Source organism: Stegostoma tigrinum, chromosome 29 (genome assembly GCF_030684315.1).
Source record: "Stegostoma tigrinum isolate sSteTig4 chromosome 29, sSteTig4.hap1, whole genome shotgun sequence".
Lineage (NCBI taxonomy): Eukaryota > Metazoa > Chordata > Chondrichthyes > Orectolobiformes > Stegostomatidae > Stegostoma > Stegostoma tigrinum.
In genome coordinates this window covers 18,591,024-18,617,382 of record NC_081382.1, presented here as the reverse complement: position 1 = coordinate 18,617,382, position 26,359 = coordinate 18,591,024, and the positions used below count along the sequence as shown (strand labels likewise).

The 26,359-nt window shown below is 40.2% G+C and overlaps 1 protein-coding gene across 3 annotated transcripts; it reads left to right on the top strand.

The window, feature by feature from the left end:
* Positions 1–212: 212 nt before the first annotated feature.
* Positions 213–25,220, top strand: LOC125465506 (lysophosphatidic acid receptor 6-like). Of its 3 annotated transcripts, none has more exons than XM_048559116.2 (2): positions 213–1,509; positions 23,995–25,220. In XM_048559116.2, the coding sequence occupies exon 2, from the start codon at positions 24,048–24,050 to the stop codon at positions 25,050–25,052; it is 1,005 nt and encodes a 334-aa protein (XP_048415073.1). In that variant the 5' UTR covers positions 213–1,509; positions 23,995–24,047; the 3' UTR covers positions 25,053–25,220. The 3 variants fall into 3 exon arrangements, with proteins under 3 accessions (XP_048415073.1, XP_048415072.1, XP_048415074.1); XM_048559115.1 differs by lacking the exon at positions 213–1,509 and adding an exon at positions 12,185–12,288; XM_048559117.1 differs by lacking the exon at positions 213–1,509 and adding an exon at positions 12,991–13,066.
* Positions 25,221–26,359: the final 1,139 nt, after the last annotated feature.

Here is a 26,359-nt window from a genome sequence, read left to right as displayed (position 1 = left end):
TGTCTGTTGAGTGAAACAGTTAACATTTCAGGTTAATGACCTTTCATCAGAACAGGGGGGATAATAGTTAAAAAGTTGAACCTCCTTAATTGAAACAACTCTGGCCCGGCAAATTTCTGATATTTTATAGTGCAGAAAGTGGTTTTCCAGATGTTTAACTGTTGTAAGGTCAGTAACAAACAGAGTTCTTACTTTAACCATTGTAAAGGGGGTTGGGGGTAGAGAACAGAATGGTCTAAAAACTACAGTATTCCCCTGGAATCTGGGAAAATCTCTGATCTGGTGAAAACCTGGGCCCGAGGTCGCCAAATCTGTGAGCTGCAGCCTTTATTACCTTCAGAGATAGATCTCTGTGTTCAGCAGCCTGAAGGAAGACAATGGGTCAACAATGCCATCTCAGTCTGACATCTTAAGGATCAGCAAGTCCTCTTATGCCAGACTGTATGACATTAAGCCCACAGACCTGTGTGGCCTCCCAGTCATTCCTATCCTCTATCATGGAGGTCTTTAACGACAGCACTCGAGAGAGGCTGGACCAGTCATTGTCTCTGGATGAGCTGACCATGGCCCTTGTGTCTTTAGAAAAGAACAAAATGCTTAGAAGCAATGGCTTACCAGCCGAGTTGTATTCAGATCTGTGAGACTTGATTGGCCAGGACCTGCTGGAGGTGTATGACAGTATGCTTCTGGCAGGTAGCATGTGCGAATCCATGGAGAAGGGTGTCGTCACCATCATCTACAAGTTGAAGGGGGAGAGGGAGGAAATTAGAAATTGGTGGCCAATATCATTGCTGAATGCGGACTACAAAATCCTGTCTAGGGCCATTTGCAACCAGGTCAGGTCTTCTCTGGGATAGGTGATTCATCCTGACCAAACCTGTACAATCTCGTGCTCCTCAGGGATATAACCACTTATGTGCAGGACAGAGGGGTGGTTGGCTGCCTCATCAGCCAGGACCAGGAGAGGGCCTTTGACAGGATACCTACAGATGAGACATGCTGTCCAAAATGGGCATTGTGGAGGGAATCTGTAATTGGATTTGACTGATCTACATCAACATTGTTAGCACAATCTCAATCAATGGGTGGGAATCAGAAACCTTCCCGATCAGATCTGGAGTCAGGCAGGGCTGCCCACTCTCTCCTGTCTTGTTACTGTGTAGCACAGAGGCTTTTGCTGAGTCCATCAGGAAGGATGTGAGCCTGAGGGGGGTGATTATTCCAAGCAGTGGGTACCTACAGGTCAAAGCCTGCCTGAACATGAATGATGTCATTGTTTTCTGCTCGGATCCACTGTCAGTGTGCAGACTCATGAACATCTGTGACTGGTTCGAACTGGTATTGGGAGCTAAGGTAAATCAATGCAAGAGTGAGACCATGTGCTTTGGGCACTGGGCCAAATGAACTTTTATCCCTTTCACCATCAAGACAGATTATCTCTACAGGCTGGGAATATGGTTCGGAAGAGCCGGGATGTGGGCAAAAGTTTGGGAGGAGTGCATCGCCAAGGTGAGTCAGAAACTGGGCTTTTGGGAGCAGTGCTTTTTCTCTGTTGTGGGTAAAAAGCTGGTGATCAGGTGTGAAGCACTCTTTCTGTTGTTGTATGTGGCACAGGTTTGGCCATTTTCCCGAACTTGCACTGTTACAGTCACCCCAGCCAAATTCCACTTCGTATCTGGAGGTCTAAGATGGACCATATCTTCAGGGACATTATGTAAAAAGCTCTGTACAAGGGCAGGAAGAATGTACCCAACACCACTCTCATCCTGATGACCACCTATGTACAGCTGCATCAAGCTGTACATACATTCTTGATACGCAAACACCAAGTGTCACTATGTACTGAGGTTCTACCCATCCCCGGTGTTGCGAAGAATGGGACCAGCCTCGTTGTCACGGAACACTCCAAATAGTTGGATCATTCTGGAATGTCTGTCCTATGTGGAGAAATTTGCAAGGAAAAGCGCCTTTGACCACAAGTCCATTAAGAAGTGGTCAGCACATATCATCCTCGAGACCCTGCAGGAAAGGGAAAGGATGGATCCTGTCGGTTTGTTCCCTGAGCAGACTGTTAAAGTTATTTGGTAGGGTGCCTCATCACCAGAACTTTCCAACAAGCACCAAGCCATTGTTTAGCTGGTGGTGAGTAGAGCACTACCTGCGAGATTCTTCATGTAGGCTCGGACTCTCTACACCTCCGCATGCTGTTCTCAATGCAGCTGTGGGAGTTTAGAGACTGTTAGACATCTCCTTTGCAAAGGAAGCCTGGAGAGAGTGATGTAGTGGATTTTGTCAAGGTTCATTCCAAGCAGGTCTGTGATGCAGGACTCTATGATCTGTTTCCAGGGATGCACAAAAAGAGAAACATTGACTGTACCCGGATTGCCTTCAGCTCGGTGAATGATGCACTTTCGTCTGTCTGAAACTTGCAGTGCTTTCCAGAGCAAGGAGTTGGCCTTGATGAAGTGTGGCAGACTGGCATATCCCAAGGTCTGGGATTATGCTGTGGGATGTATTAAAACTTGGAGCAGCTGCTGCCAAGGCACTGTGGGGAAAGACCACCGTCTGAGGTCTTCCAGCCGAAGTTATCGGAACTTCCCGGTACCTCAAATATAATCTCGCACGAGTAAGAAGTGCCTTTGGTTTGTTTGCTGAATACATTCAAAGTCCAATGTTTGTTTGTTCTTGTATACTCTACTATAGAGAATCGAACTGCTTCTATGGCTCTGTACATACATATTTATTGAATAAAGTGTACTTTTGAAATAAGAAAAGCAAGCTCAACTCAGTGAAATATGACACTAGAGTTACGAGCATTCTGGTTCAGTTTCAGACAGTTACCACGGAGAAGGGTAGCATCTATGTGCTGAAAACAGTAGCTTTGGTCATCTTGGACTTTTCCAAGTTGAGTTTTAGGTTGGTATATAGGTTCAGATTTGAAGTTCGCAGATGTCTGAATTTAGAGGCCAAGTATAAGACAGAACTTAATGGTGAAAATAACAATCACAAAAGCAAACATGTCACTACCAAAAGCAGTAGTTTTAGAATGAAACTGGGTGTAAGAATAATGAAGTTTTGCGATCAGAGATAATGGGAACTGCAGATGCTGGAGAATCCAAGATAATAAAGTGTGAAGCTGGATGAACACAGCAGGCCAAGCAGCATCTCAGGAGCACAAAAGCTGACGTTTCGGGCATAGGCCCTTCATCAGAGAGCGGGTCTAGGCCCGAAACGTCAGCTTTTGTACTCCTGAGATGTTGCTTGGCCTGCTGTGTTCATCCAGCTTCACACTTTTTTATCATGAAGTTTTGTGATGTTTGGTTTGGTTTAGTTTGCTTGAATCAGTGGCACTTTAATTCAGAATGAATGAATTCAGTAATGTCCAAGGTCAGATATGCTGCTGCTTGGTAAATAAATAGACCAGCCAATCTTCTTCTGTTCGAGGCTTTCTGTAACAATTCAGATAGCTCCTCACAATGTCTTTATAATTACTTTGCAGATCAATGTACCAGCAGAGGGAGCTAAGGTAATTTTCTAAATGACCACAACTAATGGTAGGAAAAGGAACCATACATATTGTTACAGTATTTTGATTGAATGTCCCTGAAAGAGGTGATAAATAATTTGCTTAAAGAACTAGCTTTTAAGCAGAAGATTGCAGGAAGAGAGGGAGTGAAGAAAAGGAGGAAACGCCAAAGAATCTATGAGTGAGTGACTTTCTCTCTGAACAGGAATGGCGAGTAGAGATTTTCGACTTGGGAAGACCGTTGCTGACCAGGAATCTCTCCTACTCTTACCATCTGCCACTGGCAGAATAGGAAGGGTTTACATAATGATATTCTGTTTGGTCATGTCATGACACACCCTCTGTCAGCATCAAGTCCTGAGGTGGGAACTGAATCCAAGATTCCAGTCCAGAATAGGGACTCAACCACTGAGACACAAGAACTTGTCCACAGAATGCAAACTCAGTGGATGAGGCAGAATCACAAAGTTGGGAATGATAAAATAGGCAAAGCAGAGGAGGAGGGAGAGTTTGTGGATTAGGGGAAGGGAAGGCACTGCAACAGACCTGGGAAAGTCAAAGCTATGAATAGTTTGGAATAGAAGAATGCAAATTTTGAATAGAATTCACTAGGTGTCTTTTTTTCAGGAAGGACAGAAATGATGAGGTGATCAGAGTTAGATGTAGCACATTATGCTAGCAGCAGAGTTCGAGTGATCTAAATTGTGTGGAGACTGAAGAATGCATCCTAAAGAATAACTGAATAGTGGGCCTCAAAAGACAAAGCTATGGATAGGGTTTCACTGGTGAATGTGCTGAAGGCAGGCTGCACTATGGAGCCGCGAGCAAGGAATCTTTTACAGCTCAGAATTGTTATTTTTTGTCCTTCTTGTTCGAGCTGACTGAAACACATACGTGAGTTTAATTTAGATAAATGTGATGAGCTTCAATTTAGGAAGGCAAATCAGAGCAGGACTGAAACACTCAAAGGTAAGGTCCTGGGGTGTGTTGCTGAACAAAGAGACATTGGAGTGCAAATTCGTAGGTTCCTTGAAAGTGGATGTGCAGGTAGACAGGATAGTGATGAAGGCATTTGGGATGCTGGCCTTTATTAGTCAGTACAATGAGTATAGGAGTTGGGATGCCATGTTGCAGCTGCACAGGACATTGGTTAGGTCACTTTTGGCCACCTTGCTCTAGAAAGCATGTTGTAAAATTTAAAAGGGGTTAGAAAAGATTTACAAGGGTATTGCCAGGGTTGGAAGGTTTGAGCTATCAGAATAGATTGAATAGGCTGAGGATATTTCCCTTGGAGTATCGGTGGCTGAGGGGTGACTTTATAGAAGTTTATAAAATCACGAGGGGGCATGGATAGGGTAAATAGGCATGGCCATTTGCCAGGGGTGTGGGAGTCCAAAACTAGGGGGCATAGGTTTAAGGTGAGAGGGGAAAGATTTAAAAGGGACCTAAGTGGCAACTTTTTCACACAGAGGGAGGTGTGTGTATGCTGCCACAGGAACTGGTGGAAGCTGGTACAATTACAACATTTAAATGGCATCTGGATGGGTATATGATTAGGAAGGGTTTAGAGGGATATGGGCCACATGCTGGCAAATGGGGCTAAATTTACCCAGGACACCTGGTTGACATGGACAAGTTGGACCAAGGTGGTTTCCATGCTGTGCAACTCTATGATGCTATATATCAAGGCACTGACCACACACAAACAATACTGAATTTTATTTGTTAAGGATTGGAGAAGTTGGTAGCAGGATTACATTACTGTAGACCTTGCAGATAAATCTGAGTGGGTAGCCTCCTCAGAACAAGCAGAAATTGAGACTGAACCATTTGCGATACTGCATCATTTTCCTGTAGAGATGCACACAGCAAACATAACCACACCCATTTAAAGGTTCACAAGAAGGGCCCAATAGGACATGAAGGACATGCAAGTAGGACTTGGGTAACATGTCGGTTCACTGGTTAAGACTGCTGCCTCACAGTGCCAGAGTCCCAGGTTCAACTCCACCTTTGAGCGACTATATGCATGGAGTTTGCACATTCTCCCTGTGTCTACATGGGTTTCTTCTGGATCCCACAGTCCAAAGATGTGCAGGTTAGGTGGATCAGACATGAGTGATGCAGGGTTATAGAATAGAGAGTAGGTTTGGTTGAATGCTCTTTGTGAACTTGCTGGGCTGAATGACCTGCTTCCATATGTAGGGATTCTATGAAGATGGTGAATGGTCAGTTTCAGCCTGAGACCATAGCTAGGAAAGGAGATGAAATTGATGATAAAGATAGAGGCCTTATGGCAGGAGTCAAAGATCAGCCCAACAAGTCCACACTGCTCCTCAGAGCACCCCACCCAGATCCATCCCTCATAACCCACCTAATCTACACATCCCTGAACGTTATAGGCAATTTAGCACGGCCAATCCACCCTAACCTGCACACCTTTGGACCATGGGAGGAAACCCATGCAGACACAGGGAGAATGTGCAAACCCCACACAGACAATAGCCTGAGGGTGGAATTGAACCTCTGTCCCTGTTGTTGTGAGGCAGCAGTGCTAACCACTGAGCCACTCTGCTGCATGAACTAGGGCATAGGAGAAGTAATGTGATAGCATTTCAGGGAATGGAGGGAACTGCTGGATCTGGCTAGCATCAACATGAATGTGGAAGCTGATTCCATTTCTCTAGGAAGTATATTAGTGGAACTGTTAGGGTACTGGTCTAGCAATCTAATAATCCAGAAAACTTGGCAGTTTAAAAATCTCAATTCAGTTTAATAAGCTGGAACTGAAAAGGTGATGTCAATGACCAGTTATCATACAAACCCAACTAGTTCATTAATCCCCTTTAAGAAAGAAATCTGCTGTTATTAATTGGTCAGGGTTAATGACTCCAGCCCCATACAATCATGATGGACAAATAGTAGTTTTCTAAAGTGGTTAAAAGAAAACCCACAAAGTTATATCAGCACATTCTGACGGTAACAAGGGCTGTGCAATTAACATTAGCTGTTTGAAATAGGTACTTCCCAAGATTGCATTAAGAAGATGATCCCAATATACAACGGAGGTAGAGGGCAGGAGCCAAGAATGGACACTCGGGCAATTTCAGAAGTATTGATGGAGGAATGGGGAGAGAAGTCATTGCTAGAAATATTCCGGCAAGAAAATGACCAACATACAAATAATTTCTGTACTTTAATGTTCCTGGTTTGTTTCATTTATTTTGTTCCTATTGAGGTGCAAAATTAAATAATTAAGTCTTTACAATTAATTCTCCAAGTCCTTCCTCTTCAGGAAACTACGACATGTAAAAGATTGGTTCCAATTTTCTGTAGAAATTCACTCTTCAAGACCACCGTCTGTTGCATTAAAAGTGGTCAGTGTCTGGTTGCTCAGGGATGACTGTTGAGCAGGATAGCTGTAAGGAGTTTGTGTCAAAAGAAATAGCAACCATCCACAGTTTTAAACAACTAAAGAGAGAAATAAGCACTGTCTCAGACGGTGGTGCTTGCAGATCTTGCTCATAGGAAAACTAAGAGACTTTCCATGCAGAAGCAAACAAAATTCCAGCGTGCTGATAACATAGCTCATGGGAAAGTGTCCCAGTTAACGCTTACTTGCAGACAAACTTATTATGCGCCTTTCAACAGTGGGTGTTGTCCCAAGCTTTTCAATGCAGGGAGAGATATTTAATTGGGATTTATTGGCTATTAGCCCCCAGATTGGAAAGGGAACTCTAGAAAGTCTGGAATAACTGAGTAAAGCTAGCAGCATTTGGCAGCAAGGCCAGAAACCGTAAGACGTCAAGAAGTCCAAGGGCCCAATAAAATCAATGAGGTTTGGAGTGACCCATGAAGATTCACTTGGATCAAAAGAGCTGGAGATGGCATAGAGGCTGGGAACCAAGAAAGGCTCAGGAGCCCCTATGGGACAGGAGAACCTGTGAGATTTGGGATGACTCTGGAAGGTTCACCTGAATCAAACAGGGCCAAAGACAGGTCAGCAGTATCTGAGGCCTGAGCTTAAGGTAAAGAAGGTAGGCCAATAGCTGTAAAAGAAGGCCAAAAAAAGGACAAGAGAAGGTAACAAGAATATGACAGGCCCAGAGGCAGAGATCCAACAAACACATGACTTAACGTCATATTTAATGGAAGATTAAAGGAGTTCTCAGACAGTCCAGAAACTGAAGGTGAAGCCTCGCTGGAAAAGTCACAGGGGAGCACTGCTAAAGTTGAACATCCACCTGATGGCAGCAGTGTTCCAAGGAAAATGGGTAAGGTTATGGGGAAACTCAATCCCAAAACAAAGTTGGGGGGGGGCACATTTCCTCACATCAAGCACCACTGACGGATGCCAACAAGCACACATCAGTGAGTTAAACACAGACTCACTCATAAGAGCATCCAAACAACACGACTAAGTCTCTAATCTCGACCAATCAAATCAGGTTGGTGTAACGTTAAATGAAAGTGAGGTGCAGGCACCATTCAGGAGGCAAACCTTGGACTACCACCATCTAATCTTCGAGAGACCAAACTGTAAAATTGCTTGAATCTGGAACTGAAATTGTAGAACTGAGCAGTAAAGGGTTAAAACTTGGGCAAATGAAACAAGTGCAGCTGTTGGTCAAAGCACATTTTGGATCCAAATTTAGGACCAGAGAGTGCACGCAGAATCAAACAGGGCCAAAGACAGGTCAGCAGTGTCTGAGGCTTTCAGTCATTGGTCTGAAACAACAGCTCATAACGAATGGTGGGAGAGATTAGCTTTCTTTCAGTTCTTGGCAACTTCGCTCCACAGAGAGAAAAAGAAATATGCTGTGTCATGCAGTCTGGGACCTTCAGCCTCTATAATGCTTATTTATAAGCTCTCCACCTGGCCAGGATCCAGTCAGAGTCTTGTAGACATGTTGATGACTCCTGAAATACACATCTGATCCAAACTGAAAATCACATCCTTTCTTTGTTTGCAATCCCAAAGGAAAAGAAAAAAGATATGGTCTTTACAGCTGTTATTTCATGTTGACCCAGTAATAGAACATCCACTGTAAACAAAATATGGTTTGTGTCTATTTTTAATGGTGAGGAAGTGTTGCATACATGATAAATATGAACCATATGGACCATCAAATTTATACTTCCATCACCTGATTACAAAAAGAGATATTTATTAAAATGTTCTTTTGAAAAAGAAACTTAGACTCTAAGGTGGCTGCAGTAGTCACCTGATCTCAGACTGACAAACCCATCTACACAGAGATAACTATTTTATTTAAAGATACCAAGACCAGGCCATTGAGTTGATGTCAAGAAATTCACATCTCTTTTTTCATTCACACTGGGATGGTAATTTCACATACTGGGAAATGAAAGACTCAGCTGCCAGTTAGCCAGCTTAGAAAGACAAAGGAGGTGGATTTTAGAATATACACTGAGCTATGTTACATCAGATGCCTTTAAGCAGCAGAGCAGAGAGAATGAAAAGTAGATTCGTCAGGAAGAACTAGAAGATTCTGGGTACAATCTTCCCAGGCCCTGGGCATGGTAAGAAATGTGGGAAAATTCTACGAGAAGTCAAGTATGCTGACATCAGAAGGAATGAATTATATTTTTCAACTATGTTCTGGACATGGTGTGAGACTCTCAATAGTGAGTGACAAAAGATCTATTAATGGGGATTATTCTCCATTATCACCCTCATTATTATCTAATCTCACCTCATTAATGTGCAGGTTTCCAATCTATCACAAAAGATAAATTGCAAGAATTCCTGACATGAATCTCCGAGTGGACCTTGGTGACTCCAGCTCACTGCTTCCTTGCCTAGGTCTCCATCATGGACAATCAGCAGGCACACACTCCTCAGTTTCAAGGGAGCTGGCATCGAAGATGTGTCAGCCTGTCTGCATCACCATGGCACATGTCCTACCAACTTACAGAGCATTTCTGCACGTTAATACTGTCCTTTGGAGCTCACTAGCACTTCTTGATGCGATACTTCTGCAAAGACAGGCACACAGCTCAGGGATTGGACCAGGTTGCATCTCAGGGCTACTCACCTGCTTTCTTAGCACTCCCAAATTTTGCACTTATCTGGACACACACAGTGTCCCTACTTTGCCTTGCCGTACCTCTTGGCACTTTGCCCCCTCAGCCACACTTAAAGGCTCACAGCGCTTCTGACTTGACTTGCAGTTTAGCTGAGACACAAAGCCAGGCAGCCATCAGTTATATGGGACAGATATATTGCTTCTCGGCACTGCACTATCAGATCAAAAGAAATAGAATTAAGCTGTTCAGCCTTTCAACACTGCTCTCTTCATTCAATAGGATCATGGCTCATTTGACATTCCTCATGTCTACTTTCCTGCCCTTTCCCTATAAGCCTTGATTCCCTGACTGATCAAGAATCTATCTATCTCAGTCTTAAATATACACAAAGGCTCTGCCCCATGCCTCCATGTGGCAAGGATTTCCAGACACTCATCAGAAAAGCTATGGAGGATGATCAGATCAGCCATGATCTAACTGAATGGGGAACAGACTTGATGCACTGAATGTCCTATTTCCACTCCTACATCTTATGTTCTTAAGCCTTTCAAGGATGTTTACTGGGAGACAAAGGCTGCTGTTTGCAACCACAGCTGATGGCTCCATCATCGTATAATGGAGGCTAAGTGTAGATAAAATATATAGCCCATTTTTTTTGATGAAAGCCAATGGGCCTCCTGAAGATTTGGTTTCAATGTTGGACTGTTCAGATGGGCTCCTGCACTACATTCTGGACAGAGTGTGCTGTATAATTGCAGCTTGATGCTTTCTGGACAGTGACACCAGGCAATGAATGGCTGTATTGAATGCAGAAGACCTGGAAGATTGGGAGCAGTCTTCTGAGGAGAAAAATATTGAGAAGGATGAATATCACCTATGATTAATCATAGACTGTAAAATTGTTAGAAGACAATGTGCAAGAATTTAAGTCCTGAGAGGAAAATGCAGCTCCTGTTTGTTTCGTATCGGTTCAATTTAAGTTGTTGTAAACAAAGGTTAATTCTTGCAATTTTTTGGAAGCTTTCCTGCATGTGACAGCCCCACATTCATCATGGAGAAGATACTGAGCTTTGGTGGGCATTCAAGAAAGCATAACGGTGACTTCCAGAGGCTTGTGAAACGGGCTGCAGTCGTGTGGACCAGCACAAATACAGCCTAGGTGTAGGAATGGGCAGTTGTATACACAAGGAATGGTCACCTATGTGATGTGTGAGGTGTGTTGTTTTGTAGGTTCTGTGGTAATACATTGATGGTGGAGATCAACATTGAATAACCAGCACTTGACCAGATACATGGCTGAGGCTCCAAGTGGCATCAGACCCAGGGATGGGGTAATGCTGGGATGTACCAGTAGTGGCAGGTATTTCTATAGTGCGTAGGATCATTGGGCTAGGACTGGACAAATAGGGTGCAATAGGGGAGTAGTAGAGAGGTAATGAGGTGAGTTTGGGATAGTCATGCGAGAAAAACTTGCTAAGCATCATGGAGAAAAGCCATCCATGAAACGCATTGGAATTGGCACATTTGCAAAATATGGTAAGATTCAGACACCTCTTTCTCTCTCTTTCTCTCTCACTCTCTCTGCCTGTTACTTCCATCTTTTTAGAATAAAGCATCTGGTGAAAAGACAACTTTTGATAACAACTATTCACTGAGAACACAAAATTATCAATAGATGCTGTTATTGCTGTGGATGTGAGTCAACAACTAGTCAACAGTGGCCTCATGTTTAAAATTCAACACCTAAAAGACGCTAAAGACTTTTAAACTACATAGCCTTATTTTTTTCCTATTCACACCACTGTCTCTTTTAAACTTATTACCTGTGTTTGTGCATGTGCATGCTTGGTGTTATGTTTTATTGCTTTAATTGTGGAGGTTTATAGGTAAGAAATTCTTCTTTCCTTTGCTCAAGAAAACCTTGTATTTATTCAGTCTACTTAGTTTAGATTAGCCCATTTGTTTAGATTTGGTTAATTATATCTTTAATCAGCATGTGATTATAATTCCATGATGTTATTAATTTGCTCACCAAGGTGGCTTGTTCTTGTTCAGATGTTCTGATGCTAGTAACATAATCAGTGAGACCTCCAATGAAGCAGTGTCATTCTACTCCACTTGGAATTTATACAGGTGGAGCTTTGTAATGCAATCAACAAGCACATTGAATTGGACTTCATATACAAACCCATACAGATCAAAACCAGAAATGACACTACTCACCATAACGGAACAAACAGTATAAATTTCAAGCAGACTAGAATGACACCACTTCATTGAAGGCTCCACTGATGATGTCACCTAGCACGGGGATGAAATGTCTGAACAAGAACAAGCCAGCTTGGTGAGCAAGCCAATAATCTCAACCTGAGCTACAGATCTTTGCCAAAACTTTCATTATAATTCCATGTTAAAAAGACAGAAACTAATTCCTAATCACCAAAACCAAATTGGAATCCTCAGTATGAAACTAAGAAGGGAAAAACATCTATTCATATCCCATCAATCACGTGATGTACACTCCACGAACAACATTGCTTTGCAGTCACTGTTGAATTTGCACATATTATTTCACTTCCTTTCATATACACTACTTACTTAATCATTGGAACATCACTTCCCTTTTTGACACTAGTTATGTACTTCATGCTTCAAACAAAGCATCTCCACAGTTGTGTAAATTGAATATATTTTAGTTTTCCACATTCAAGGTAAGTGTTGCAAAAGATGTGCTATGTCTGAGATGTGACTAAATTAAATGCTTTGTCTTTTCAGAAAGATACAATAACAAGTTGAATCTTTATAGGAATTATACCAAGGTAACTATTTTAACAATAATTTAAGAAACACAGACTTGGCAAGTCATAATATCAAAAGCTCATATTTGTTGTATTCTAGTATTGTATCCATCACAGTTTGGAAGCATAGTTATTGTATAAGTGGATTGAATTAAAGTTTTAAATAATAATAGCCCTCATATATTGGCTAAATATTTTGTTGATTAGTTCCTGAGAGTTAAGGATTTTATGATTTGTATGTTGCCATTTAAAGCATCAAACAGTAAGAAAAGCAATAAAACAGAGCGTAAATATGATGAAATAGTAAAACCGCAATCATTAGCAGACTAGAATGCAAGGATGCTGAGTACATACCAGAAAAATATCTCGAGTTGTCTTTTAAGGGACAGAGTCATATGGCTGCTGTCTTCAAAGTGCAATGCAGCTTGTGATTTATCTCCAAAGCCATTAATCTTTGTGTCCCACTGCAGCCCTGCTAGAGTGTTAAGAACAGAACTGGGAAAAACCCAGTTACACCCTACGAGCTTTTTCTCGGTTCTGCCTGGTTTATTCGCATGAAATGACCACAGAACCTTTCTAAGTGTCATTATTCAAGAGGAGATCAGTGAAAGTGCTCAGAGTGACTTCTCCTTGGCAGACTGTTTACCTTTTTTTCTCTAAAGAAGGCAGTAGTTTCTTCGCTGTAGTACTGGTATGAGGAACAATTCAAGTCAGTGTAGTACCAATTAATTGTTTTCTTTTGTGCTTGCATGCACAGTTGAATGTGTATTCGGTAACTGCGCTTCCTGAGTTCGTTTTATAGCCTTGCTGATCTATTATTATAACAGGTCTCTGTAAGTATAACTGCTGCAAGAGCTCTTTTATTTCATTTGTGCTGCAGGGCCACCGCTGTTTTAAATTCTAAGTCATAACTTCATCACAGTAAAGGTAATGGTGCTGTACCATGGCAGTCAGCAACTTGGAAGTGAACATTTTCTGGGGCAGGCACCAATGTTTGTCCATAAAGATCTGTGCAGTGTTCTATTTTTAGCCATTCCTATCCTTTATAACTCAGTCAACTTCCAGTATCCACTATAATGTTGTAACATTATTAATAAAAATAACATAAAGAAATCAGGGGAGGCTTCCCCAGTTGTGTTAAATATTATGATATCATACATCTTAAAAGGTGTTTGTGATTTCTATGAAATATATCAATTTGTTGTTTTAGAGGATTCACAGCTTTTATTAAAAATAATAAATGGAGAAAATCATTCCCAGATCATTACAATATCACAAACACACAGAAAGCTTGCTCCAGTTTATACACTTTGTTTTAGCAATAATTTGATGGCACTAATTGGTTGTATCTCAATGGTGTGCAAACTGCTTGATATCTTCATAATCTACCACATTCTCCTGTGATCATACTGTGCTCCACTTTAATTCTGAGTCAATAAATAGGTTTGACTGATGTCAAATCTGATTCTTTACTTTCAAAATTCAAATGTATTAACTTGGAGCTAATTTGAAGAATGTTATCTGGGTTATTTGTCAGCTTTGTACCTTTTGGTTCCACAAAAGAAAGGCTTGTTTTGTAAAAGACGTTGCCTTGAAAGACATTATATTGGTTTTGCTGTACTTCTGAATGGCCTTCACCCGATGGCCAAACTACAGTGATTTCCCTGCTCAGACCGGAGATAAAACCACAGGCTGTGGGACAAGTATGGGAATAAGACCTCCTCTGCATTTTTGAAGACAGATCCTGTTGATACTTCAGTTGATTGTGCAGAAGTACCAGTAAACACGTTTCTGCTGGCTGTTAAAAATTAACACCCTTTCAATGGTGTCAACACCCAGTGGAGACTCTCTCTGAAGATAACCTTAAGTCTGCTTCCTGAAAATGTTCATGGACAAACATCACAGGAAATATGAATGTAATAGAACACTTGGGAGGTCTCATTTGTACAGATCTTAAATTCCATTTAAACTATAAAATAGAACCAAATTTTATGGAGAAGGTAGTAGAAGTGAACTTCAGCACACACTTTGAGAAGATGTTTTTATTTTTATTTTCGGACCCACTCTTTAGGCTGACTATAACCAAGTCAAAGCTTCATTCCTTGTGCTGTTTCAATGCTTCCCACATACCACATTTTTATATGTAAAACTAGCAGCCAGTACCACAGTTCACACTTGCATTTGGTTACAGACCGTAAATGACTGTTCAGCCACAATCCAAGACTCAAGCCTAGAAAGGTATTTTGATGCTGCTATGTTTGCTTTAAAAACAATTAACCCACTGTTACATGGGGACAATTTGTATTAGATACAGTGTAGATGTTGAATGTAGATATTGAATATCAAGGTGAACATAAAATAGATTAAGTGTTATGTGTAAAGCAGCTTATCATTCTACTAGTAATGTTGTGTCTGGCATGAATGAATTGTAAAGTGAAATTAGAATGCTTACATTTCTAAAGGGATTAATTATAGTTTTGACAAGAGCAATGCAATTGAGTCCTTCTAACATTAATTTAGTAAATTGGAACAAAATACAATTATAGCATAAATTTATATTGAGATGTGCATTTAATGTTTATGTGTATGTCTGAAAAATTGGTTTGTGGGTGTCATCAATTTGTTTTCAGATTCTGTATTCTCCTTTCTCCCTTCCAAATGTCAGTTTGAATAGAGTTTGTTTTAAATGTGTTAATGAAATATAACGACCTGTACTTTTACACTGACTAAAAGAACTTTTACACTGACATTACTGGAAAGGGCAATTCATCGTGTCTCATGGGGATGGCAGAGTTGATTGTTTTAAAAAGTTTCCTTGTGCTACATGTGAAATGATGAAACAAACAAAAACAGAAATGTTTCTGAAGAAACTCAACAGGTCTAGCAGCATCTGTGAAGAGTTAAAACAGAGTTAACATTTTGAGTCCCATGTGTCACCAAACTAGAAACGTTAACTCAGTCTCAAAGGTCTCAAAGTGTCAAAGAACTTTTGAAGACAAGTCATTGTTGCAATATCGGAAATGTAGCAGTCAGTTTGCATTCAGATAACACCCACAAACAGCAATGTGACCTTGATGACCTGTTTCTGTGATACTTATTGAGAGATAAATATTGACCAGAACACTGGGGATTGCTAACCTGTTCTTCTTTGAGATAACACTGTGGGGTCTTTAACACCCACCTGAACAGAAGAATGGGGCCTCAATTGAACATCTCATCTGCAAGATGGCTCTTCTAACAGCAATACTGCACTTGAGTATCAGCCTGGATATTTTAATTCAAACCCTGCAAGGGACTTGAACCCATCACTTTGTGACTCAGAGGAGAAAGTAATAGTTAAAAAAATTGTTAGAGATTTAGGAAAGAGAAGAGGAAAAACTGTTTTTCTTTCCACACAGGATTATAAGACAGCACTAATTGTTGATGCAGAGACCATAATGTCAATCTTTAAAGTTAAACTAGATATTTAGTTCAGGAAAAGTGCCTTAAGGATGGTGTGGGAATCTGGGGTAAAGACTACTGTCAATGCAGAGATTTATCACCAACAATTTGTATGTACTTGGATGAGAAGTATATTATTATCAATGGTTAAAAAAAAGGAAATGAATAAAAACAGAACATGACTCTTAACTGGTGAAACCGCCACACTAGATTACAGCCAAAGAGTAATGAAAATATCAGTTTGTATATTATCAATTCTTTAAGGCACAGACATTAAACACCCTGTCTGAAACACTTTAGTGTTATTTACAGAATCATAGAGTCCCCACAAAGTGGAAACAGGCCATTCGGCCCAACAAGTCTACATTGACCCTCTGAAGGGCATCACACACAGACCCATCCCCCATCCATTATTTCTCATGGCTAATGCATGTAACCTACACATCCTTGGCCACCATGGGGCAATTTAGCATGGCCAATCCACCTCACTTGCCTATCTTCGGACTGTGGAAAGAAACTAGAGTGCCAGAGGAAATGCACGCATACACAAGGAGAATGTAAAAAATTCCACACAGTCGCTCGAGGGTGGAATCAAACCCAGGCCCCTGACACTGTGAGTCAGCATTGCTAACACTGAGCCACCATGCTGCTAACTAAGAAAATAACACATAGCCAATTACTTTTCTTCGTGATTAGTTTGTATGTGGCTTATTCATCCAAAACTGGTTATATAAAAGCCAGCATAGCATTTCATTTTTGGGGGAATGCATTTCAAAACCGTGAAGTCCTTCATGAATGTTGTTCTTCTTTCTTGACTTTTCAAATGAAACAAGCAGAACCGAATGAATTCCAAATTGGGTGAATTATTGTAGAATTTTTTCACAACAATAACTTTAAAATTGTTCACTTGTTCATTTAGTTGGAGTGTCCTTATGCCAATGAAGTGATTTCTCTTTCTCAAAGTGGCTGTTGATCTGTAAAATTCACTGAATATTGGGTATTCCTTTGTAAATAATGTGCGCATACCTCTAAAATATCAGAACAGTTCAGCTTTTCACACTTTTGGTTATAGTTTAGTGTTCCATTAAACAAAGAAACAAAGAAACCTACAGCACATAAACAGGCCCTTCGGCCCTCCAAGTCTGCGCCGATCAAGTATAATGGTTCATTATCAATCAAGCAAGGGAAATATTTTGGTAGTGCAATGATATAGAAGTCAAAATGAACGTAGTCAGTCAATATGTAACCATAAAAACTGCCATTTCGTGCTCATCCAGACAGATGATTCAATGCTTCATCATGTATCTCTGCTGAATTAGCTGATCTGAGTGACCCACTATTTTGCTTCAGAAACGGGTTGAGGAAATAAGCTAGGCATGATCTCTCTGCTGTTTATTTTCCATTGATCTCTTCTGTACAGTGCTCATGATGGGGAACAAGGAGCAGATAGAAATCAGCCCTGATCGCCATGATAGATGTCTGTTGGCATCGATGGAACTATGCTAAAGGCAAGGAAAGAAAGAGAAGAAGAATGTAAATGGTCAGGACAAGCCAGAGAGCTTTCATTTTAGAATAGTATAAAAGATCTTTTGATTTGCAGATAAAATTCAGGCAAGATAAAAACAGATGAGGGATTGCACTACTTCACTAACCCACTAAGTTAATTACAATGTAAGCAGCATGTTAACCTGGTGCTGCTTGCTGTTATAAATGACTGCATGCATGCTGTTGGCTGACTGAACATCGGCAAGGACCCAATATTGAGAGTGGGCAACACTGCTTAAAGGCAGTCTGCATCTTTTAAGGAGGAGATACTTTATGGATGCAAGAAATGGATGGAGCATTTTTTAGAAAAATGAATCTGGCCACTGATGCTCTAAGGAAGGGCTGCACATGCAAAAGAATGAGCACTAAGGTTTCTAGCTATATGTTATGGGTCTTTATGCAAAGCATAAGGAAGCACGGGAGGGCTGAAGATGCCCCAGACAGTGTCCCAAATGACTATAGGAATAAGTAGCCATGCAGTTAGCTGATCTTAACCAGTCCAGTTGTTATCCAGTAGTTTCTTCTGGAAATCTGGATAGACCTTGATTCTGGATGTGAATTTGCTCGCTGAGCTGGAAGGTTCGTTTTCAGACGTTTCATCACCATTCTAGGTAACATCGTCTGAAACGTCTGAAAATGAAACCTCCAGCTCAGGCGAGCAAATTCACATCCAGAACCTCAACCTGAGCTACAAATCTTCTCAAAACTCGCTAGACCTTGATTGGCTGAGATTATTCCCTCCCATGGCCAATTATATCATGGACAGTCGGTAATAAGCTCATGTATGATGTCGAATCACTTTAATGAAGAATATGGGAGTAGGAGCAATAGACACGGAACTATAAAATTGACAGTCACTTACAGAAATGAGAAAGTTGGGGAGTGTGGCTCGAATTAAGCTCTATTAAAGCTTGTGTGCTACAATAATAAATTATCATTATATTATGTTATATTGCTATTAAACTATTGTATAACGATTATTGAACCTTCATACAATCTATTTTAATGAGTTCAAAAATTCTGTTTTTTCTATCTTCATGGACCAAAACAACAAAAATGATTGGTTTAGCGGTCAGTCATATTGAGAAATTATGGATAATTTTCTCATCAGTTGACTAGAAATACAAGACCACTCTAGGCTAATCACAACAGCAGCCTTTCACCAGTTCAGATGGATGTACATTGCTGGAACTTTGCACTTCTGATTTCCCTGGCCTGTGCTATTTTTTGGTCAGACAGAGGAGCACAAAATGGAAAATTGCAGCCAAAGATGAAGTGAAGATGAAGTGTAGAATAAAGCATCTCAAACTGTTCCCTCCTGTGTAGCATTGAGCATTAGTAAAGGGACAGAGTACACTTTATGTTGCTCTTAAGTACCACCAGTAAGCAGTCTTGGATGGTGTTGTTGAGTCCAAAATCATTCCAAGATTGTAAATATAAGAATGATTTTAATGTTGACTAAAAAGAAAGTCAGAAAAGTTTGAAAAGTGCAAAGAAAAAACTGGTAGTGCAGACTACTGAAAGTTAAATAGTTTCCATTGTTACCAGGATCCTGTGAAAGTATGGATCAAGCAGTGCCTAGATGACTAGAGAACTAAGGATTTTGAGAATCATCAGCAATCAAAGCACAATAGCCACACTCCTCCCTTCTTCCTCAATCCATTAAGACTCAAGGGTCTAAGAAAGTACACAACACAATATTCCACTCTTCCATGAAGTTTAGTCCTTCAGAGCGTGTATGGCTCTTGCATCGGTTTCTTTATTAACGAAAAGTGGCTATTTGAGGACCAGAGAGTTGCTAGTGTCCTTGCAAGTAGGAGAAAAAGCATATCAAAAAATAAGTCAACTAAAACCAGTTGTATCCAAATTGATAGTGAACCATTAAGGAATTTTGCAGACCAATGATATTGTGGTGGTGAACTTTGCATCAGGTTCTGTATTCTTTGGTTAGCTCTGTTGGCTGGACAGCTAGATCGTGATGCAGAGTGATGCCTATCATGTGGGTTTGATTCATACACTGGCTGGGGTCAACAAGAGATCCCACCTTCTGAATCTCTCCCCTTGCCTGACTGTGGTGATCTTCAGGTTAAATCACCTGCCAGTCTTCTCCTTAATGAGACAGCAGACTAGGAATATGGTGATTATACCTTCACATTAGCCCTGGTGAAATGGGGCGAGATTTTGAAGTGGAATTCCTCAAATGTGCGCAAGATTTTTCTTTTCTGGATCACCTAAAGGTATCAACTAGAATCAAGCCAGTGTAGACTGAGTGTTGTGTCATGAAAAAGGAATAATTGTCGATTTAGTTGTGTAAGGCTTCTTGGGGATAAATGCCTATTGAATGATAAATTTATTTATTTAGATGGAAAGTGTCACATTTGATTCTGAGACTAGGGTCCTAAATTTAACTGTGATGGTATGAACTAGCAATGATAAATTGGGCAACATTAATTAAAGGAGTGATGGAGTCAATGGTAAACATTATAACGTCCAATACCGTCTAAAACTGTTCAAGAACACAGGATCTAGCAAAAGGGTGGAACTGAAAGAAATCAGTATCAGTAGGGAAATGGTATTGACAAAATTGGTGAGATTAAATCCCCAGGACCAGATTATCCGCATCTACAAAGAAATCACCCTAGAAATAATGGATGCATTGCTGGTCATCTTTCAAGGTTCTGTAGATCTGGAACAGTTCCTATGGATTACAGGGTAGCTAATGTAAGCCCACTTTTTAAAAAAGGATGTCGAGAGAAAACAAAGATTTATAGACTGGTTAACCCAACATCAGTCGTTGGGAAAATGCTAAAGTCCGTAATAAATGATTTAATAGCAGAGCGCTCAGAAAACAGTAAGAAGATTGGACAGAGTCAGCATGGATTTACGAAAGGGAAATTATGCCTCATAATCCATTGGAATTTCTTGAGGATATAACTAGTAGAGTTGATAAGGTGGAGCCACTGAATGCGATTTACTGGGACATTCAGAAGATTTTTGATCAAGCCCTGAATAAAAGATTAGCATGTAAAATTAAAGCATATGGGATGGGGAATAATGTACTGACGTGCGTGGAAAACTGGCCGGCAGATAGGAAACAAAGATTAGGGATAAACAAGTCTTTTTCTAAATGGCAGACTCTGACGAATGGGATACTGTAGGCATCAGTGGTTAGACCCCAGCTATTCACAATATATAGTAACTGCGGATATGAGGGAATTAAATGCAATTTCCTCCCTAGTTTGCAGTTGACTGGGTGGGAGAGTGAGCAGTAAAAAGGATGCAGTGATGCTTCAGCGTGATTTCATCAAGTTGAGTGAGTGGGCTGATGCATGACAAATGAAATATAATGTGAAGGAATGTGCAGATATTCACTTTAGTAACAAAATAGAAAGGCAGGTTATTATCTGAATGGTGAAAAATTGGGAAAGGGTGAGGTGTTACATCAGTTGCTGGAAGTAACCAATGCAAGTGCAGCAAGTGGTGAACAAAGCAAATGGCATGTTGGCCTTCATAGCGAGAGGTTTCGGGTACAGGAGCAAGGATGACTTGCTGCAATTATACAGGGCCTTGGTGAGATCACACCTGGAGTATTGTGTGCAGTTTAGGTCTCCTTATCTGTGGAAGGATGTTTTGGCTATCATGGGAGTGAAATGACGGTTTATCAGATTGGTTTTGGGATGGCAGGATTGTGTATGAAGAGAAACTAGATGAGTTAGGACTATACTCACTGGAGTTTAGAAGAACAAGGGAAGAATCTCACAGGAAACTGGGAAAGTGTAACAGGACTAGGCAGGATTGTCACAGGAATGATATTCCCAATGACCAGGAGGAGCGGAACCGAGAACCAAGGGTCACAATCTAAGGATACAGTCTATGGACTAAGATGAGGAGAAATTTCTTCAACCAACCTGTGGAATTCTATACCACAGAAAGCAGTTGATGCCAAAATGCTGCATAATTTTCAAAAGCAGCTAGATATAGTTTCCCTGGCTAAAGCTATCAAAAGGGAGGGGAGAGAAAGCAGGAACAGATAATCAGCCATCGAAAGACCAAATGCCTACTCCTGCTCCTAATTTTCATGTTCTACTTCTATAATCTGTTGCCTACTACTCAACCTCACAAAGATTTACAGAGAATAACAAGCATCATTTATAAGTTCATCAATACTTCTCTGAAAATCACAGGAACTAAGTTACTGCTGCACCTGGTTGCTGATAAATAGAATTAAATCAACAACACCACATGATTACTTCTTGTGGATCTTGCTGCAGCATTTTTCCTGATGGTCACTGTACTACTTTGTAATTTCTGCCACATCTCCAGCATGCGTCACTAGGCAAAGATTGTTTAAATTAATCACTGCCACTAATTCTCCTTCTATTTTTGCTTGTCTTGAGTTTACCTGTGATGAATCATAGAGAATACATCATCCTAGGGTACCTACAGAACAGAGACTGTTTTTAAATCACAAGGTTTATTGCATATTAGCAACAATTATAACTACATTAGCTGAAGCATAATTCCTAGAACCTTAGGTAGCTGTACAGACACATCTGCTTCCTCCAAAAACAACAGAAAAAGCCTCCATTCACAGATGGCGCGTGACATCAGTCACATTGGGAGAGGCCAATGTAATATGAACTTTAACCCATTCAGAACCATTACCTTATAATGTACTGAACTACACAGTTTAACTGTTTTATTATACTTATTTGTTTTATATATTTATAAACACCTTTAATAATATGTCCCTTTCTGCCTCTCAACAACACACATTGCAGTATTGTTTCTTTTCAGTTCTCTATAACTACCACTATGCTCCCCCATGGGCTGGAAACTTGCATGCAATTTTATTGCATTTACCACTGAGATGGATCTCAACTTTAAGCAATGATATGGGTCTGCAGATAATTTAAATCTTTTTTGTCTTTTACCTGTGCTGAATATACAATTTATTAGAAACAAAAAACAGAAATTGTTGGATAAGCTCAGCAGGTCTGGCAGCATCCGTGTCCAGAAGTCAGAATTAGGTGTGAATAGCACCATTGAACTGAGATCATCCTATGATTGGCAGAAAGTTCCAAATCATAAGTCGACCAATGGCCAATATTAGAAAAAGCAAAGCCGCTAAAGCGAAAAATAGACCACTCAGAAGTCTCAAATTACGACAAGTATGACTAACACTTAGGTGTGAAATCCAAACAAGAATTCTACATCAGGTTATCTTCGAGCTGAATGGGAATCTTTGATTTGGGATGTGAGACTGCTGTAGTTCTGAGGAAGGGTCACTTGACCCAAAATGTTAACTCTGATTTCTATCCACACATGCGCCATACCTGCTGAGCATTTTCAGCAATTTCTGTTCTTGTTTCTGATTTACAACATTTTTTAGGTTTTTATTCGGTACAATTTATTGGCATTGCTAAATTTGTATATCTGGTACTGCGCAGAACAATGCAACAAGAAACTGAAAGGGAACCTTATTGTTTGTGCCTGATCAATGAGCCCATGCAGGTCAATGGTCCATTTAACAGTTTATGTACTGCCACTTTCCCACACTGACAGTAAATGTTTACATGGTGGCAACTATACATGGAATTGCCTCAGAAATTAATTGTTTGATATCTCAAGGCAAAATGTCAGTGATTAGTATTAGTTTTCTAAGCTGAAAGTTAACCAATGCACTGATCAAAATTAAAAGCTTAATCTTCTGTTCTCTGACTCCAATAGTTCCAGATTTGCACCAAATTAAGCAAGCATGGCTGGAGAAAATAGCTATTCAACATTTTGGTCAGAAGCAATGTATAATATGATCAGAAGCGAATATAGTTGAGCCACTGTTTGGTCCCCCTCGGTGGCCTCAAGTGAATTGGAACGATTCAGTGCCACTATTTCAAAGAAGGTTCACCCCTAGAAATTTGGCAAAAATTTATCCCTCAACCTGAATCACAAAAGCAGAATGTCTGTGAACAAATTGGCTACTGTGTTTCCTAAATTTTAAAAATCTCTATATTTCTAATTCCAAAGCACTGAAAAGCATTCTATAAAAGCAGGCCATTTTTCTTCTAAAGAAGAGGTTTGCTTTCAGGAGGTCTCAAATGCCTGAAGTAGAAATAACATGTCATGGAATGGGTTCGCTAAGATTGACAATTCTACACAGCCACAGTTAAAATTGACATGACCTGTCTTAAACTCAGTTAACCATTGCAGTAAGAATACAATTCAGTTCTGATTCCCAACTGAAGATTCCCATACAGCTGGAAAATAATCTGACAGCATAATTTTTGTTTGGATCTCATGCCTGAGTGTTATTCAAACTTGCCATAATTTATGACTCCCGAGTGGTCTATGTTTCGCTTTAGCAACTTTCCATTTTTTATGTTGGCCATTGGCCCATTTGTGATTTGGGAACCTGTGCCAACCATGGGATGACTTCAGTTCAATGGTGCTACTCACACAGAATTTTGGAATGATTTGCTTCAGCTAAGAAAACGCAAAGCATTTTCCCAATACCTAAGAAGTTTCCCCGTGCTCTTCCGACAGTGCTAATTTCATATTCAATGTGCATTATTAACCGCAAGTTTATTATTACAAAATTATTATTTAATTATGCATATTTGCTTATTTCCCTAGGTAAAACAACAGAGGAATCTAGTTAATCTACTAGTTCTGCTACCTTTGAAGCAATGACCTACAATACTTCAATCAGTAACACTGCATGTAGACCCCAGAAGCTGATTATTTTCATCCCTATTTTTCTAAGTGTGATTTTTCTAACTGGTTGTATCCTGAGTGCCTTGAGCCTTTATACCTTTTGGTTTCGCTTCAAGAAATGGAAAACCGGAATGATCATCCAGTTTCATTTGGCTTTATCAGATATGACAATCGTGCCAGTAGCACCATTTATGATCAGCTGTTTCTCCATGGCAAATCATTGGCCATTTGGACAGTTCCTGTGTCAGTTAAAAGTGTTCTTATTATTCATACATATGTATGGCAGTATCTACTTTCTGACTTTGGTGAGCATGCATAGGTATATCACAGTGGTACGTTTAACTAAACATAACATTTTTAAGGACCAAAGATTTGTGAAGTCAATTTGTGTAGGCATATGGATTTTCCTCTTTATGAGTGCATTGCCGTTCTTTTTTGTCCTCAAAACATCAGAAGTCTATAACATTACCCAATGTTTACGCGTGCACCAAACAGAAATGTCAACTGTCTATTTCACATGGAGTATGGTAATTTTATTTCCTGGGTTCATCATCCCATTTGGAGTTTCTGTCACTTGCTATATCCTGCTTGGATCTTATATCGTTAAAATGGATACCACACTTGCAAGGGGAAAAGCAATGAAAGTGAAATCGATAGGGATGATTGCTGTGTCTCTGGTTATATTTCTCATTTGCTGTTTGCCGGTACAGGTGTCGCGTTTAGTTGCTGTTACAGTGAAACAGTTCCACCCTGAGAGTTGCGAGTTGCTGTACAAGATCGAAGATATTTATTATACATCTATTGTGCTTGCCAATGTGAACTGTTGCTTGGATCCTCTACTCTATTGGTTTTCTAGCAGGAGATTTCAAGAAGCTTTCAAAAGTACTCTAAGTGCATTGAGATGCCATTGCAAAGAGCAGAACCAACAGAACTTCAACACAGATAACTCAACTACTGCAGCAAGGCCTATTAGTTAGACAATGAAACGCTTTGCCACAAGTTTATTATAAATGACCCCTCATTGTGCTTATAATTATCTTAAACACAATTGTCCATCTTTTACTGAATCAATTATAACCACAGAACAGTAATATATCTGAGATAACAAGGTGTAGAGCTGGATGAACACAGCAGGCCAGGCAGCATCAGAGGAGCAGGAAAGCTGACCTTTCGGTTCTGGACCCTTCTTCAGAAATGGCACTTCAGCATTTCTGAAGAAGGGTCCAGACCCAAAATATCAGCTTTCCTGCTCCTCTGATACTGCCTGGCCTTCTGTTTTCCTCCAGCTCTACACCTTGTTATCTCAGGTTCTCAAGCATCGGCAGTTCCTGCTGTCTCACAGTAATATATCTCATATTTTAGTTACTGTCTACAATAATACAGATGTATCAGAAGTACATTGTTGGCTGTGACTGCAGTAAAATACTTTAATGGGTGAACAAAGCTATGTAAATGCCAAGTTCTGTCTTTATTTTAGATTAAAAGTAAATTGTCAAATCAAATGCCAACAATCAGCAGACGTTTCCTCACTCAACTTTGTGCTGAAAAAGTTCTAAATGCAACATAATATATTTTCAGTGATACTGCTCCTATTACAGAGAGGAAAAAACGCTTTTGCCAAATGTTAGTAATAATAGGCACAGCGAAGTAACAGGGAACTTTATATTCAGGTGTTTGATTCAGAAAATGTTTCAATGGGCTGTGCATAAAAGGATTGCATGTTTCACTAAGTTCCAAGTCAGAATTACTTGAGCTTGAATATCAATTTCAGGAGGTCTCAAACACTGGAGAGCAGAAACAATGCTCTGTATACATGGTTCTTTGAGATTCATATCTCTATGCAGACACATTTAAAGTTGAAATGACCTAGTGGTTTTGTTGCCGCATAGGAAACTCAAAAAAAGGCTCATCACAAATATAATTCCCCAAGCAGAAAACCAGCATTCAAATGGAAGATAATCTGGGAACAGATACTTACCGAACCAAGGTTACAAAACAGGTCAGGAACCATAAGTGACAAATCCAAAACTGTGGGTTTACCCAAACACCACTAACTTATAATTCTGCAGTGTGTTTCACATATTCACATTGAGATTGTGTCCTGAAAGGTAGCCTGATTGACCAGCTTGGCTACTCGTGAGGCAAGGAAGCTGCATCGAAGAGTTTGTATTTAATCAGCGATGAGGCTAGAAATTGGACGGGTAGAACTGGGCAGGGTCAAAGATCATCAGCGAGTTCCAGAATGAATGTAGGGACCTCAGTTATGGTGTCAAATCGCAAAAGA

Coding starts and splice junctions, on each gene's coding strand:
- LOC125465506 (XM_048559116.2), top strand. CDS start 24,048: ATGACCTACAATACTTCAATCAGTAACACTGCATGTAGACCCCAGAAG.